We start from the raw sequence: 17,141 nt of genomic DNA on the forward strand, positions 1-17,141 counted from the left end.
AAAAGGACTAGGCTGAGGAAGGATTTGAAAACAAGGATGGAAATTTTTTAATCAAGACATTGCTTGGTGGGGAGGCCGATCTAAGTCAGTAAGCAAAGGGAATGGTGAAACAGGACTTGCTGCAAAACGTGGGTCAAGTTTTAGGAGGTTAGAAAGTGGGCAACCAGCCAGGAGTGAGTTGGAATATTTGACTTTTGAGGTAATGAAGACATGAGTGATTTAAACAGTGATGAAAGGTAATCAACCTGAAACATCTCCACAAATGTCATTTCCAGGACTTTCTGTTTTTATTCAAATAGTAAAATCTAGAGGTAACAAAAGCACAGATGTCAGTTTCATCAATAACATGTTATAGCGGGGCGGAGTGCGTCTCATTACTGAAGTGGAAATAGTCTTCCAGATGGAGAAAATGATGTTGGCAGCTTAGCTTGGAGTTAAATAGAATGCCGAGGCTATAAACAACCACTTGCGCTACAGATAGTGATCAAGGTGGTGGATGATATTGATGGCAAGGTTATAAAAGATTATAGTGAGGCTGGAAGGTGCTGGCTTCAGTCTTTCCAATGATTCGATGGAGGAAATTGCAGGTTGCCCAAGAATGGATTTCAAACAAGCAGTCTGACAACGCAAATAGTGGAGGGGTTGAGAGAGGGAAAGTTGATGTCACCAGGAAATTGATCCCATGTTTGCAGGTGATGTAACAAGAGGCAGTATACAGATGAAGATCGGGAAGGCATCAATCATATGTCCTTGGAAAATACTAGATCTGACAGTAAGGGACAAGACAAGAAACCATTGCTAGAGATACTGTGGCTACAATTAAGTAAGGGTGGAACAAAATTCAACATTAATGCAATATGTTTTAGCATAATTATCTAACAATAAACAACTCGTCCCAGGAGGCTGGACTGAAAAAAAGTATAATTCTGCAGTGACTAAGGTTCGACCTCAATTTGAAATTTCTACTTGAATGTCAGAAAATCGGGAGTTTAAATCTTTGTTCTGTTTAATGATTCCCAAGTTGGCAAAACTCCTACAAGATCCACCATTTTATATGCTGATTTTGTTTGAAGGAGGACAAAGATATGCTCATGGAAGTGGCGTCTGCACTAATTATTACAGTGAGCTCTAAACATTTCATTGCCACCAACTTCACCTTAGAGGTGGTCACGTGCACTTTTATTCCCCTGAACAAAAAATTGGATACCTACCTATAAGATCCATGGGTCCTGTTCCCAGATTTTCTCCTCTGATTGTTACTTTTGTCCAGGGATACCCCTCATTTGGAGAGATCCCAGTTACCAGTGGCGGTTGTCGTGGTCGAGACATGATCGCTCTTCAGTTACAGATTTTGTGGAAAAGATTTCTCAAGGTACAGCAGACAGCAGCCTGTAAAACCAGCATAACAAGAACAAGCAGTTGAGCATTTGTTTTTTAAGGGGGAAAGGTGCAAATAATGTTAACTTTAAATATTGTGTACATCACTTGACTGTGTAAGGCCTATGGAGTTACAAATTCTGCAAACTAGATCCTGACTTCAATTTACTGATTATAAATGGTTTCATAAATATGCAGTTGTAGAATGTACAAATACTTTGATTGCAGTGTTTTTATAAATAAGGATTTGTGTAATTGTTCAGCCCTGCAAAAACATTGATCCATTTTATACAGATCCTGAAAAAGCAAAGCAAGCTGAAAATTACACGCAATGCACTAACCCCTGAGTTTTTATTATACTGAGCATGTGTTTATAGTTAGAGACAACACAGACACCCACACAATTTGAGATGGACAGAGAAATGTCCCTGCATACTGCCTGTCGTATTTAAACATTCTTCCATCACCTTTCCCATGCTGAACCACGACTTAGCAAGTTGCTTTCCCTTGCGCCCCCATCAAACAACATCCCCCCAAATATATGTGGGCTTGCCACTACTTCACCGAATAACTTTTGTCAAATTAAAAGACTACAAATTCCCACAAAACGTCACAACTTCCTACTGTGAAAAGTCAGCTCCACTCGCAGTAAATTGCAATTGCAGTTACGCTTGCGCTTTTAGCTTTTGAACATTGGCAGAGGCTTGTCAGAAATAATTTTCAATGAAAATATGTTTCTAACGTAAGAGAAGAAAATTCAGATTATTTTTGAACTGAAATAAACTGATGAATACAAAAAGGCCAAGAGGCATTTTCACTCTAACTTCTTGAATATGTTTCCTAATTTACGCAGATGTAAACGGCGAATAAAGCAAAGTATTTTTTTGGATCATGCAGAACTGACTAATTTTATCTAAATATATATAAAAACAATACTGAACCAATATTGAGAACTTAGAAATACTCTCCAAATGTAAAATATTTTTTTTAAATGAATGATACTGCAGTGCTGAGCACAGTGGAAAAAAAATATTAAATTCCAACTTGGAACATTACACCTCAATTCCATTTACAACCTGGATTAGCTGTCTGTGACATTTTGAAATTGATCTATGAGCTGTGAGGGTGATTAGCACAAGCCCAGCCTTTCAGACTGTTCAGCAGCTGTGATGGACTGGCCACTGCTTATGGAACCAACACACCAGAAATGCTGGACAGAGTTCCTGCGTCCAAGCAAATTAAAGTAAACAGACAAGGTCTTTCTCATCCACCCTGTTAGCAGCCTCTCAGCCGGCCTGGAGACCACACACCCAGACCACACAGCGCCAGCTGAACTCACTTGCACGCAAAGTCTAGGAGCTGTCAGTTTACTAGGGTGGTGGGAAGGTGGGGGTCGTAAGCAAAGGCACTGGGTTCCGATCATTCGGCTTGAGGGGAGGTTAATCCATCCCTGGCTGGGGAAACATACTGGTTCATGACCTTTCACCATTCGCTCACCACCCTCCTCTCTCTCTCTCTCCCCCCCCCCCCCCCACCCCGCCCCCCCTCCCGCCGGCTAACCAAACGACTGAAGAACAGGGATTCTAATACTTGCATCTCCTCCACATCACAAATTACTGGAAAACACAAGCCGAGTGTAAAGGACAGCTCACTGAGCAGCAAAGTTATCATACTCTTGAGGCTTTGGTTAACATCACTGAAATAAATTACACATGTTAAGTACAGCAATATTTCTGCATTTCATCCAACCACTCACTCTAAACCAAAGCATGGTTTGGTAACACTGAATTCATATCAATGCCGTTCTTACATCACTAACTTATTCAGAATGATTTCATTCTACAATTGCTTCTCAATTTGTGAGAAATACTCAACTGGTTTTAAATCACAAACTTACTGTAATAAACATCACATGTCCACAAGTTGCTTCAACTACAAGTTATTTTAAAAGCAAAGTTTGATTTCTACAAACAGACAACGGAAAAAGAAAACAACTTTATGAGCAGTGCTCGTTAGCAGATTTCAAATTTCACCGAAAATTAATTACGAGACAGTATTGTTTTATCAGTTATGTAATTTATACGTCAAAACAGAGAACATAATGTACTTTAAGATACAAGATTAAAATTTAGACCCCCAAGTCCAATGTAACTGTTTTTAACAGAGATTACAAACCTCTACTGATTCTATGTGAAAAACTGCAGGATACCAACATGAATTAGCTCCCACTTCCCCCCATACCCATGTTCTCTGATCAGCAAAGGAGTCTGGGAAGGGTTTTTATTTTAACTTTAAAAGTCAGTTACCTGGGAGGTTCCCCCTCATTGATCCACTGGAGCAAGCTGAGAGGGGTGATTGAAGGCAGCAGTGCTGGTGAGAGATTAATTGGATTAATTGAATTGTTTATTTATTTAATTAGTCAGCTAGTGTGTGTATTTTTTTGGCCTTTACTTTAACAGCAGTTTTTCAAGTTTAAAGTGAAAACTAGAAGTGGGCAGCAAAGGAGTCTGGGAAGGGTTTTTATTTTAACTTTAAAAGTCAGTTACCTGGGAGGTTCCCCCTCATTGATCCACTGGAGCAAGCTGAGAGGGGTGATTGAAGGCAGCAGTGCTGGTGAGAGATTAATTGAATTGTTTATTTATTTAATTAGTCAGCTAGTGTGTGTATTTTTTTGGCCTTTACTTTAACAGCAGTTTTTCAAGTTTAAAGTGAAAACTAGAAGTGGGCAGTAAAGGAGTCTGGGAAGGGTTTTTTAAGCGCGTGAAGTATAAAAGGTAGGCTGCAGTATACAGCGGGCAGCATCGGGAGTGGGCAGTGTCGTGTGTGGGAAGCAGAGTGTGAGCTATAAGACTTTGGCTCACAGGGCTTAGGCTGAAAGGGCGAGCAGGGGTGAGTTGAATTCATTTTTGCACTTTCTACCTGGTACTGGCAAGGTATCTAGAGGGGATGGGTGTGCAGGCAGTGCAATGTTCCTCTTGCACTATGTTTGAGGTGAGGGACGACGACAGTGTCCCTACTGATTACACCTGTGGGAAGTGCACCCATCTGCAGCTCCTCCAAAACCGTGTTAGGGAACTGGAGCTGGAGTTGGATGAACTTAGGATCATCAGGGACGCAGAGATGGCCATAGACACAAGCTTTAGGAATACAGTTACTCCGAGGATTGAAAACAGATGGGTGACGGTGAGAGGGGCTGGGAGGAAGCAGTCCGTGCAGGGATCCCCGGTGGTCGTTCCCCTTAGCAACAAGTATTCCGCTTTGGATACGGTTGAGGGGGATGACATACCAGTGGGGAGCCGCAGTGAGAGGATCTCCAGCACTGTGTCCGTCTCTGTGGCTCGGGAGGGAAAGGGGGAGAGCGGGAGGGCGATAGTTATTGGGGACTCGTTAGTTAGAGGGATAGATAGGAGGTTCTGTGGCAGCAAAAGAGACTCACGGATGGTATGTTGCCTACCGGGTGCCAAGGTCCGTGATGTCTCAGACCGTGTTTTCCAGATTCTGAAGGGGATGGGGAAACAGTCACAAGTCGTGGTGCACATTGGTACCAATGACATAGGTAAGAGAAGGGACGGGGATTTAAAGCAGGAATTTCTGGAGCTGGGCTGGAAGCTGAGAGCCAAGACGAAACATGTGGTCATCTCTGGTACGTTGCCGGTACCACGTGATAGCGAGTTGAGGAACAGGGAGAGAGTGCAGTTAAATATGTGGTTGCAGGGATGGTGTAGGAGGGAGGGTTTCAGATACGTGGATAATTGGAACACGTTCTGGGGAAGGTGGGACCTGTACAAACAGGACGGGGTGCACCTGAACCAGAGGGGCACCAATATCCTCGGAGGGAAATTTGTTACGGCTCTTCAGGGGGGTTTAAACTAATTTGTCAGGGGAGTGGGAAAGGGAGTTGTAGTCCAGAAGTCAGTGAGGGTGGTGAGGTATTGGGGAAGGTATCAGGGTCAAGGGTGGGTACTGGTAGACAGGAAGGTGGGTTGAAGTGTGTCTACTTCAATGCAAGGAGCATCCGGAACAAGGTAGATGAACTTGGGGCGTGGATTGGTACTTGGGACTACGATGTTGTGGCCATTACGGAGACGTGGGTAGAACAAGGACAGGAATGGTTGTTGGACGTTCCGGGGTATAGATGTTTCACTAAGTGTAGGGAAGCTGGTAAAAGAGGTGGAGGAGTGGCATTGTTAATCAAGGATAGTTTAACGGCTGCGGAAAGGCACTTCGTGGGGGATCTGCACACTGAGGTAATATGGGCTGAAGTTAGAAATAGGAAAGGAGCGGTCACGTTGCTAGGAGTTTACTATAGGCCCCCAAATAGTAATAGAGATGTGGAGGAAGAAATTGCTAAGCAGATTATGGATATGTGTGGGGGTCACAGGGTAGCTGTCATGGGGGACTTTAACTTTCCAAATATTGATTGGAACCTTTGTAGGTCAAATAGTTTGGATGGGGCAGTTTTTGTGCAGTGTGTGCGGGAGGGTTTCCTGACACAATATGTGGATGGGCCGACTAGAGGTGAGGCCACATTGGATTTGGTACTGGGAAATGAACCGGGCCAAGTGTTAGATTTGGTTGTGGGAGAGCAATTTGGAGATAGTGACCACAATTCGGTGTCTTTTGTAATTGCAATGGAGAGGGATAGGGCCGTACGGCAGGGCAAGGTTTACAATTGGGGGAGGGGTAATTATGATGCGATTAGGCAAGAATTAGGGGGCATAAGTTGGGAACAGAAACTGTCAGAGAAAGGAACTAATGAAAAGTGGAACTTTTTCAAGGAACAAATACTGGATGTCCTTGATAGGTATGTTCCTGTCAGGCAGGGAGGAAATGGCCGAGTGAGGGAACCATGGTTCACAAAAGAGGTGGAATGTCTTGTGAAAAGGAAGAGGGAAGCTTATGTAGGGATGAGGAAACAAGGTTCAGATGGCTCGATTGAGGGTTACAAGTTAGCAAGGAATGAGCTGAAAAAGGGGCTTAGGAGAGCTAGGAGGGGACATGAGAAGTCCTTGGCGGGTCGGATCAAGGAAAACCCCAAGGCTTTTTACTCTTATGTGAGGAATAAAAGAATGACCAGGGTGAGGTTAGGGCCGGTCAAAGACAGTAGTGGGAACTTGTGTATGGAGTCAGTAGAGATAGGCGAGGTGATGAATTAATACTTTTCTTCAGTGTTCACCAAGGAGAGGGGCCATGTTTTTGAGGAAGAGAAGGTGTTACAGGCTAATAGGCTGGAGGAAATAGATGTTCGGAGGGAGGATGTCTTGGCAGTTTTGAATAAACTGAAGGTCGATAAGTCCCCTGGGCCTGATGAAATGTATCCTAGGATTCTGTGGGAGGCAAGGGATGAGATTGCAGAGCCTTTGGCGTTGATCTTTGGGTCCTCGCTGTCCACGGGGATGGTGCCAGAGGACTGGAGAATGGCGAATGTTGTTCCTCTGTTTAAGAAAGGGAATAGAAATGACCCTGGTAATTATAGACCGGTTAGTCTTACTTCGGTGGTTGGTAAATTGATGGAAAGGGTCCTTAGGGATGGGATTTACGACCATTTAGAAAGATGCGGATTAATCCGAGATAGTCAGCACGGATTCGTGAAGGGCAAGTCGTGCCTCACAAATTTGATAGAATTTTTTGAGGAGGTAACTAAGTGTGTTGATGAAGGTAGGGCAGTTGATGTCATATACATGGATTTTAGTAAGGCGTTTGATAAGGTCCCCCATGGTCGGCTTATGATGAAAGTGAGGAGGTGTGGGATAGAGGGAAAGTTGGCCGATTGGATAGGTAACTGGCTGTCTGACCGAAGACAGAGGGTGGTGGTCGATGGAAAATTTTTGGATTGGAGGCAGGTTGCTAGCGGTGTGCCGCAGGGATCAGTGCTTGGTCCTCTGCTCTTTGTGATTTTTATTAATGACTTAGAGGAGGGGGCTGAAGGGTGGATCAGTAAATTTGCTGATGACACCAAGATTGGTGGAGTAGTGGATGAGGTGGAGGGCTGTTGTAGGCTGCAAAGAGACATAGATAGGATGCAAAGCTGGGCTGAAAAATGGCAAATGGAGTTTAACCCTGATAAATGTGAGGTGATTCATTTTGGTAGGACTAATTTAAATGTGGATTACAGGGTCAAAGGTAGGGTTCTGAAGACTGTGGAGGAACAGAGAGATCTTGGGGTCCATATCCACAGATCTCTAAAGGTTGCCAGTCAAGTGGATAGAGCTGTGAAGAAGGCCTATAGTGTGTTAGCTTTTATTAACAGGGGGTTGGAGTTTAAGAGCCGTGGGGTTATGCTGCAACTGTACAGGACCTTGGTGAGACCACATTTGGAATATTGTGTGCAGTTCTGGTCACCTCACTATAAAAAGGATGTGGAAGCGCTGGAAAGAGTGCAGAGGAGATTTACCAGGATGCTGCCTGGTTTGGAGGGTGGATCATATGAGGAAAGGTTGAGGGAGCTGGGGCTGTTCTCTCTGGAGCGGAGGAGGCTGAGGGGAGACTTAATAGAGGTGTATAAAATGATGAAGGGGATAGATAGAGTGAACGTTCAAAGACTATTTCCTCGGGTGGATGGAGCTATTACAAGGGGGCATAACTATAGGGTTCGTGGTGGGAGATACAGGACGGATATCAGAGGTAGGTTCTTTACGCAGAGAGTGGTTGGGGTGTGGAATGGACTGCCTGCAGTGATAGTGGAGTCAGACACTTTAGAAACATTTAAGCGGTTATTGGATAGGCACATGGAGCACACCAGGATGATAGGGAGTGGGATAGCTTGATCTTGGTTTCAGATAAAGCTCGGCACAACATCGTGGGCCGAAGGGCCTGTTCTGTGCTGTACTGTTCTATGTTCTATGTTCTATGTTCTATTTTAGGGAAAGAATGTGCACCTATATAGTACCTTTCATGTTCTTAAGTCATCCCAAAGTACTTTACAGCTAAGAATTACTTTGGAAGCACATACAGTGTTGGTAAATGCACAGCCATTTTTTAGAGCAAGGTCCCACCAAACAGCAATCAGTTAAATGACCAGATGATATCGGTTGAAAGATAAATGCCGACCGCGATGCCAGGAGCACTCTGCTATTCCTCAGGTCATGCATGGGATCTTTTAAGTGAGCAGGTAGTTTAACCGCCGCCGACAACGCATTCAGTAAGGCAATGAGTTGTCAACTCAGATCATGAGCTTGGGTCCCAGCAGTGGGGTTTGAACCCACACCTTTGATTCAGGGCAAAGATGGATCATCGCTGAGCCAACAGTCATTATGTGTAAATTTCAGTTTGAACCCAATTCCTGCAACTCCATAGCATTTCATGTTAGCAACTCAGCAAGCATACTGCTTAACCAGAATAAGATCATTAGCTCAATAAAGTCTAGCTGCAGAAATTATTTTGAATAAAACTATAATTTTTGATGCAACATAGAAGACACTGGACAGCTGTTAGAGAATTACAACACCCTAATCCACATCTAGAGTTATGATGCCATGAACCATGAGAATTGAGCAATTCATCAATTTGAACCACTTCAAATTCACCAAGCCTCATTTTTGTATTTAAAAATGTAGTGGTTTGGGGACATTTAACATGAAAGAATGTTGACAAAACCAACATGTTCACTTTCTGCGACATAGATCTTCACAAAATAGAACTCTCAGCTCAAAGTCAAAAGGTTAAAAGATCAAGTCCCACTACAGAAATCCGAAAACATAAGATGACATTTCAGTGCAGTATTGAGGGAATGCTGCACTTTCATTGGTTTACATTTTACTCAAATAACAGCACGTAGGTCCCATCTGTCCCATTAGACAGTTGCAAAATATCCCATGACACTATTCAAAGAAGACGAGGTGTGTTCTCCCAGGGCCCTGACCAAAACATACCTTCAACCAACATCATACAGCAGATTATCTGGTCATCATCACATTGCTGTTTATGGGACTCTGCTGTGTGCAAATTGGCTGCCACTTTCCATCATTATGATAATGGCTTCAAAAGTACTTACTTGGCTATAAACTGCTTTGGAACGTCATGAAGGATGCTACACAAATGCAACTTCATGTTTTTTTTCTTTGAATGTCTGTTGGGGGGCTCAGGAACAATATTCAATTGAGTATTTCTAAATAAAAAGGAGACATGCTGCCGAAGCTTTTCATCTTGCACTCATCAGGACGGATCATCAGAATACCAACAGTAAAGGGAACACAGTTTATGCTGCATGAGAGAATGCTGATTGATGGACTCTGATTGGTAGAAGTGTTCATGATGTGGAGATGCCGGCGTTGGACTGGGGTAAACACAGTAAGAAGTCACACAACACCAGGTTAATGTCAAACAGGTTTATTTGGTAACTTTCGGAGCGCTGCTCCTTCGTCATGTAAATGGGAGTTCTGTTCACAAACAGGGCATATAAAGACACAAACTCAATTTACAAAATAATCATTATTTTGTAAATTGAGTTTGTCTCTTTATGTGCCCTGTTTGTGAACAGAACTCCCACTTACCTGACAAAGGGGCAGCGCTCCGAAAGCTAGTGTTGTGAGACTTCTTACTGGTAGGAGTGTTGCCATGGAGAATGCAGAATATAGTGTATCGCACGCAGTATAAATTCTTGTTCCCCTTACTGTTGGCTATCTTGTGATCCGTCCTAATGAGTCCAAGACAGAAAGCATGTCCCTTTTTTCGATAATATGCAAGTTCCGTACTACCAAATGACTATGAAATAGTCAATTGTCAAAATAACTGACTGACATGGAAATATGATTTTGAACTATAAACTTCAACCATAATTCTTTATAACTTTGCATACATTCCTTATATTTTATCAATATGAACTACATATTTAAATTAAAACAACTGCATCAAATATCTCCTTGAATCATGCACAAGGAGGACTCTGTAATAATGCTAGTGACGTCAATACATTTTCTGGACAATTGTATTAATATATAAATGCAAGGGAGGAATGGAAATTATTTTAACGTTTTCACATCTGAAAAGCAATTGCAATGCTTTTTTATGATGACTGATCTATGCACATAAACAACAAAAATTGCACTTTTTGTTTTTGTGGCTGGTGCAAATGCTTCATACCGCCATGCAAGTAACTAAAATAAATAACTGTCTAGCCTCAATGTGCATAGATAATTGATTTAATCTTTCAAGAGTCCTTGATAAACCTTATGAAGTGTCGAAAGGGACACAAAGTTTGATTGAACAGTCCTCCAGTCAGCAGCCAAACTTAAGTAAAATTTGTAAGGTTTCATTACCATGTGAAGTAAGATGTAATCATCTGTTCAAGTGCTGATTCCAAATACACAGTAGTCAGTAAAATATAAATTCCTATAAATGCACTGCAAAAAGCATTCATTTAATTTGGAAAATTCTATTGTGTTACTAAAGTATAAAGGCTAAAGAAATTTTGCTGCATTAGTCCAGCTAAGGCAGCCTTCATAAGACCATTTTAGCACCAACACTGAGAGATTACGGCTGCACATTGACATGACAGCAACTGTTTAACTTGACTTCACTCCCATTCTGACCTCAAATCCACTCAAGTTGGAAAATGCAAGACCATCTCCAGTACATTAATTGGAAGTTAGCACCAATATTGATATTCCAGAATGAATTATTGACATTAATCCAAAAGCAAGTAGTTTTAATTCTGACATTTAAATTCTGCAGAGCGATGTATCTAAAAAGAAGCTAATGGTGTCATCTTAAGTTCTGCTTAATAGCCTTGTCCTCATTTCCCACTTTGGATTATCCTGTTTAGTTTGGAATTTACAGGGAAGATTTCCTCTCTCTGTTATCCGTAATGAAATCATAAACCAGTTCTTGACAAACCTGTTTGTGATTTTGTTACATGTTGCAAACAAAATAAATCTTGAATAGTTTTGGTTTAAGTTTATGACCTGATAAGACAATACAAGCGATGCAAGCTTTAGGTTCCAAACTCAATATACACCTTGAAAATATTAATTAGGTAATTGGGTTACCATAACATCTCACCAAGTACACTTAATTCTTCTATTTATTTCAATATGTGTCTTTTTTTTTCCTTCTACATTTTATTACAACAGTTATTAAACTTAAAAAGTACTTCTTTTGTTGCAACGAGCTTGGGGCCTGCTGAGGTCAAAAAAGCCTTCTTTCTTTAAGCTCATTCGAAGAATTTTCACGTACAGTAAATTCAACTCCTGTCCATGAAATATGTAAAATGAGGAATCAGTTCTTCAATTTTATAAATCGATAACTTAACCCAAGTATTTGCACCCCATGAATTATTTAAATATCAACACCATTTCAGACGCATTAGTGCAAAAAAGGTTATAATTAGAACATGAACACCTATTTAATGAGCAGCACTACCTCCTACTCAGTTTCCGGCCCGAATTTATGCTCCTGGAACAGAAACACATGGTCGGGACTATTTCTGGCTCCAGAAACCCAACCCTTGAGAAAAAAAACCCCAAGGGTCAGATTTTTGGTTCGGGAGGCCAGATAAAAAGGGAACCAATTCCTGAAAGAGTTCAGAGGATGCCAGGCATGGAGGTGGATTAAGTGGAAAGTCTGCCTTGGTGCACCAGCACTGTGTCAAAGGTTCTTTTTAAAATATTAACATAAACAATTTTTAAGTATTAACATAAACATCACCCTCCCACAAACTTTCAGTGCCTCATCCATGCCAACAAATGTGACATCATGCTTCCTGACCACCCCTGCAAGGCCCCTCATACCCTCCATGGCAACCCAAGTCTCTCTACCCACCCCCCCCATGGCACCTCATATCCTCCATGCAAACCTCTGAACCTGCCTACCCCAAGTGGTCCTAAGCCAACTTAGTGCCAACATGCTAATCCATGCTCCATCAACCACCATCCTTTATCCTCACATCTGCCATGCCAACTCATCCAGTATCCACCATGGGCAGACCCTCAGGGCCCGTGGCGAGATAAAATAGTTCTGGAGCATTTACTGAAAAATTTAATATCTCAAAATACATTACTTTCATTAATCAAACCCATTCACGACATTTAACTTCTTTCAATCCCTTATTAAAAAAGCATTGAATTCATAGTCCCACTTCAAAGAGTCTATAACCTCTTTTAACTGTCGATCAAACTGTGAACTGAGAAGCACCCACTGCGATAATGGAAAGTTGTGAAATCCATCATGCTACATTAATCCAGTAATGATAGCCCTCAGGCCTACGTCAGACAAAGTGAAAAGGCAAGCACTATTTTATTTAAACTCTGCAGCTCTCCATCTTAATGAAAGTTCAGGCCTTAGGCTCAGTGGGATTGACAGATAAATGCCTTGGGAGCCATTCAATTAGAACACCAGTCTGTAACTTGCAAGATACTAGCTGTAGCAGAGTAGGAGATAACTAAAACTAGTATCATGCAAGCAGGTGTGATGACCATGTATACCACCTCCCACAGCCTATGTTACTTTGTTTGTAAATGAAAGAAACTATACCTATGATTAACAAATTGATAACATGATGAACAACATTCATTATCCAACTACAAAGCAATGCTAAGTATGATCAATCAAAATGATGTTGGCATAATAAACAGCCTTCTATTTAATTTGTTGCACTATAGCACATTCTCTACTCACCCCTAACCCAGCTGGAAAAAAATCTCTTCCAAATTCTTGTTGTATTTTAGGTGCACTAGACTTGAATAGCTAACCTTACCAAAGGGAAAAGTTAGTTTCTTTTTCACTTTATGTTGATAAATCATCTTAGTCTCGGGTGTTGACAATGGCCCCAGCTACTACCTCCGTGTGGGAATGTTAATGGCTGCAGGCCGCCTGGAAGCAGAGGCCACTTCAGTTCAACTCGCAACGCTCAACAAATTTTGAAGCTTTAACTGTGCTGCTGACATTCTTTTCCTGACTCACACGAGTCGTAGGACACACTCCTATTGCTCAGCATGGGCCAGAACCTGAAGGCACTGATTAACTGTTCTGCAGAAAAATGCCCTTTCAACTGATTTATAACCACAGATGCCAATGGATTTTAACTAGTTAAGAGATTTACACTACTAATCGCACAAACATTCTAACAATAAGATGATGGAAGAGGGCTGACAGGAATTTAACTTAACGGCTATGTAGCGGAACAGCATTGGATATGGTACAAAAACTGTACATAAAAATAAATTGTTTATGTCACAATAATCTGCTGCCAAGAACTAGTGATATAGGAACTGAAAATGTGTTGAAGCAAATGTGGCTTTGCACATTGATGCGGGTAACTTTGAGTCTCATTTTAATTTGATTAAGTCCTGAAGCAGGGCTTGATCCTGCAACCTTCTGACTCAGAAGGGAGAGAGCTGCTAATTGAACTAAGTTGACATAAGATAAACCATCACAACAGTGTAAATGCAACTGAAATCCAGAGTTAGAGCCAGACCTGACACTGGAACAAAGTGAAGCGAGATGATGAAATAAAAATAAGACATTATCCCAAAAAGACTTTCTATAACAGAACAATTTCTCATAGCAAATCCACATAATTTACGCAAATGCATTGAACAAACAGAATGCATTTTGCTGCAATCATTTAAAAAAGTATTGTATTAAACTTTGTAACCAATATAAGGGCAATTAGTATCTCTCATTCATACACACTCTAAGCATGAGATAATCAATTCATGCAAATATTTCAGTAAAGTTCACTTGTGGAGATTGTAAACCATGAGACATGCCTCTGTCACTTTAGAAGTTCCCCATAACTCCCTCTAGAATAGTTAAACATTCCCACCGGACTTTCTGTTGAACATGTGGTTACCCTAATGATGACATCACATGGTCTACATTCAGCTAGAAGAATTTTAGCTTTAATTTCAAGAAACATTGAAGGCAAAGCCTAAGTAGTAATGAGTTCTCTATATAAAACTTTAGTAAGATTGTGTGCAGTCTTGGGTTCCATATTAGGAAGCACATCTTCACTGAGAGTATTGTGAACCTTTAGGATTTTCTACCACAGAGGGTTGTGGGATTTTCCATTATCGACTACATTAAGGCCGAGATAGATTTTTGGTTTCTCAGGGAACCAAAAGATATGGGGAGCGGGCAATAGAATGGCATTGAGGCAGAATATCAGCTATTCACCCAGTATTGCCCAGCAGAGCAGGCTCAAGGGGCCATATGGTCTACTCCTGCTCCTATTTCTTATGTTCTTCACATTCAACATCAGATTGAATAAGTAGATGATGAAATGGGTTGAAAGAACGTAGCACGAGGGTGGGTAAATGCAATTCCAACTATTTGCGTGTATGCAGGGTTAATAACAGTCGGACTGCGTAACCGACTGTGTTGTAATTTCTACACAATTCTAAAACATTCAACTGTTTTCTTTTCTGATTTTCATCCCACTTCACTTGAAGAAATTTTAGGATAAGACACTTAGAAAATCATGGTTTAGATTATTTTATTCTAAAATATTTGTATATCTACATAAATATTTTTATTATACAGAGGTACAGAGAAATAAATATATTCAGTATTCACATCGCTACAAAACACTGTTGCTCTTTTTCAGTAGAGAATGAACGGCCAATATCAAAATCAATTCATGTGACAGTATAACTGATTAGTCCAAATTATAATAAAAGTAGAAAATGCTGGAAATACTCAGGAGGTCTGGCAGCATTTGTGGAGGGTGAAGCACAGTTAACATTTCAGATCGATGACCTTTCAGAACTGGAAAATGTTACAGATGTTAACAGATTTAAAACTGTCAGAGGCAGGGGATATGGGTGGGAGGAAAAGGACAAAAAGGAAGGTCTATGAAAGGTTGGAAGACGAGGAGGATAAAATGTCAAAAGAGATGATGATGTATAATAAAAAAAATGGGTGGTAATGGATCAGGTAAAAAAAACAAGTGTCTGGAGGAGGTTTTAATGAAAAAGTGCAGACTGATTACGAAGGGTGCGATTCGAATACAAACAAAAAAGGAAAGCAGGGGTTATGATCGGAAATTGATGAACTCAAATGTTAAACCTGGCAAAGCTGTAAAGTGCCTAATCAAAAGTTGAGGTGCTGAAATTCAAGCTTACACTGAGCTTCATTCTCACATTCCCTGCCTCTGCCGTTGTTTAAAACCTGTTAACATCTGTAACATTTTCCAGTTCTGATGAAAGGTCATCGATCTGAAATGTTAACTGTGCTTCACTCTCCGCAAATGCTGCCAGACTTCCTGAGTATTTCCAGCATTTTCTATTTTTATTATAACTTGAATTGATTTAAACCAATTCTGCGGCCACTACCTTGCCATTGGCCATTCATACTCTAATGAAAAAGAGCAACAGTTTTTTTTTGTGAAAGGGCAAAGGTCAGAGTGGAAGTAGATCGGAGAATTAAAGTGACAGGGGACAGTCCAAATAACATTTGATATTTTATTATTTCCAATTAAATCCAATATGAATATTTCAAAGATTACAAGGAATGCATTTATATTTTAACTGTGTAGAGCTTGAAGTGTCATTAAGTACCAACCTGTAAAACCCTAAAATAAAAATCCTAAAGAAACCCTTTTGTACATTCTTGTGAGATCTCACGACTTTCAGAATCCCCTGAAAGTGGGTTCTGGGAATTCTTCCAAGCAGCATGTGGGAACCAGAGGGGAAAACAAATACACCCATCGCGTATTATTACAGGATTTACTGACTTTTACCCAACATTTCAAGACTTTGCAAAACTAACGCGTGTTAAAAATTCTGGAGTCTGAGGGATTTATTCACAATAATTAGAATTCTCATGTGCTCCTAAAGCTGTGGAAATAAGAGTCAAGTTTCCACATGAAATGAAGTCAGCCGACGACTCATTCGCATTTCCCAGAGTTGAATGACCCATTGAAAATCATTTTAAAAATTCAAATGAAATCCTTTACACTACTGATATTACTAGGATACTTCAGAGATGCAATAAGGCTCTCATTTCCACTTGAGAAGGGCTGCCTCTCGTCTGGAAATAAACAAATTATGCATGGGCCTCCACAAAGTAACATTTCCTCACTATAATATTTCCACAAAATATTTGCTCTACTGCACATCTATTGCAATTATTGAATTGTTCCTATCCAAATACAAAAATGAAGCCACCCAACATTAAAAAATACTATTAAATCTCACGCTCAGAAAGAGAGCAGAGTCTATTCACATTAACAGCTCAGCCATTCACTTTTCGAAGCAAATATATTCCAAAAATTGATGGTTTTTATTCACTGTGACAGAAGAAACAAAAATCTTCATGTTTTTCAAGCTTCCTTCAATAAGAAAATATTTTAAAACATAATCCTGTATGCTTTCCTGAATTCCACACTGGTTTCTTTCTGCATGAAATATAAATTTGGTTACTATTTTTAGTTTATTAAGAGGAGAACACATCTCTCAGTCCGTCACCAATCTGTTCCAATACTTTATTTCATATAAACTTCAGGTCTCATTAAATGTACTGAATGATTAAAGAGAAAAGTGCCTTAAATTGAAAAAAAGTTACTTGCAGGTAAACAATCAAGATCACAAACTGCAGCTCGATGCTCTCCTCAAAACAGTCAATAACGCTTGGCAAACAAGAACGGTGAAGAATTGCTTTTTATGTGAAATGGTGTACTGTAAATTGAAAAGTAAGGTCCAAGAAATCAACATTTCACAATGTAACTTTGTGTATTTGAGGCTCCATCTGTCATCGCAAAACTTCCAGAAGTTTTGTTTCCTGATTGGTGTGCAAGTAAATCAAACAAAGCCCAATTTTTGTAAGTG

The 17,141-nt window shown here is 40.6% G+C and overlaps 1 protein-coding gene across 2 annotated transcripts in view; it reads right to left on the reverse strand.

Annotated features, from left to right (window-relative positions):
* The window catches only part of exoc2 (exocyst complex component 2), a 268,711-nt gene that overhangs the window by 205,046 nt on the left and 46,524 nt on the right, over positions 1 to 17,141 (reverse strand). For both annotated transcript variants that reach the window (XM_078198474.1, XM_078198482.1), the window contains exon 2: positions 1,212 to 1,389. In XM_078198474.1, the coding sequence (XP_078054600.1) occupies positions 1,212 to 1,329 (118 nt within the window). In that variant the 5' untranslated portion in view covers positions 1,330 to 1,389. The remainder of the gene's footprint in view (positions 1 to 1,211; positions 1,390 to 17,141) is intronic.

Source organism: Mustelus asterias, chromosome 2 (genome assembly GCF_964213995.1).
Source record: "Mustelus asterias chromosome 2, sMusAst1.hap1.1, whole genome shotgun sequence".
NCBI lineage: Eukaryota > Metazoa > Chordata > Chondrichthyes > Carcharhiniformes > Triakidae > Mustelus > Mustelus asterias.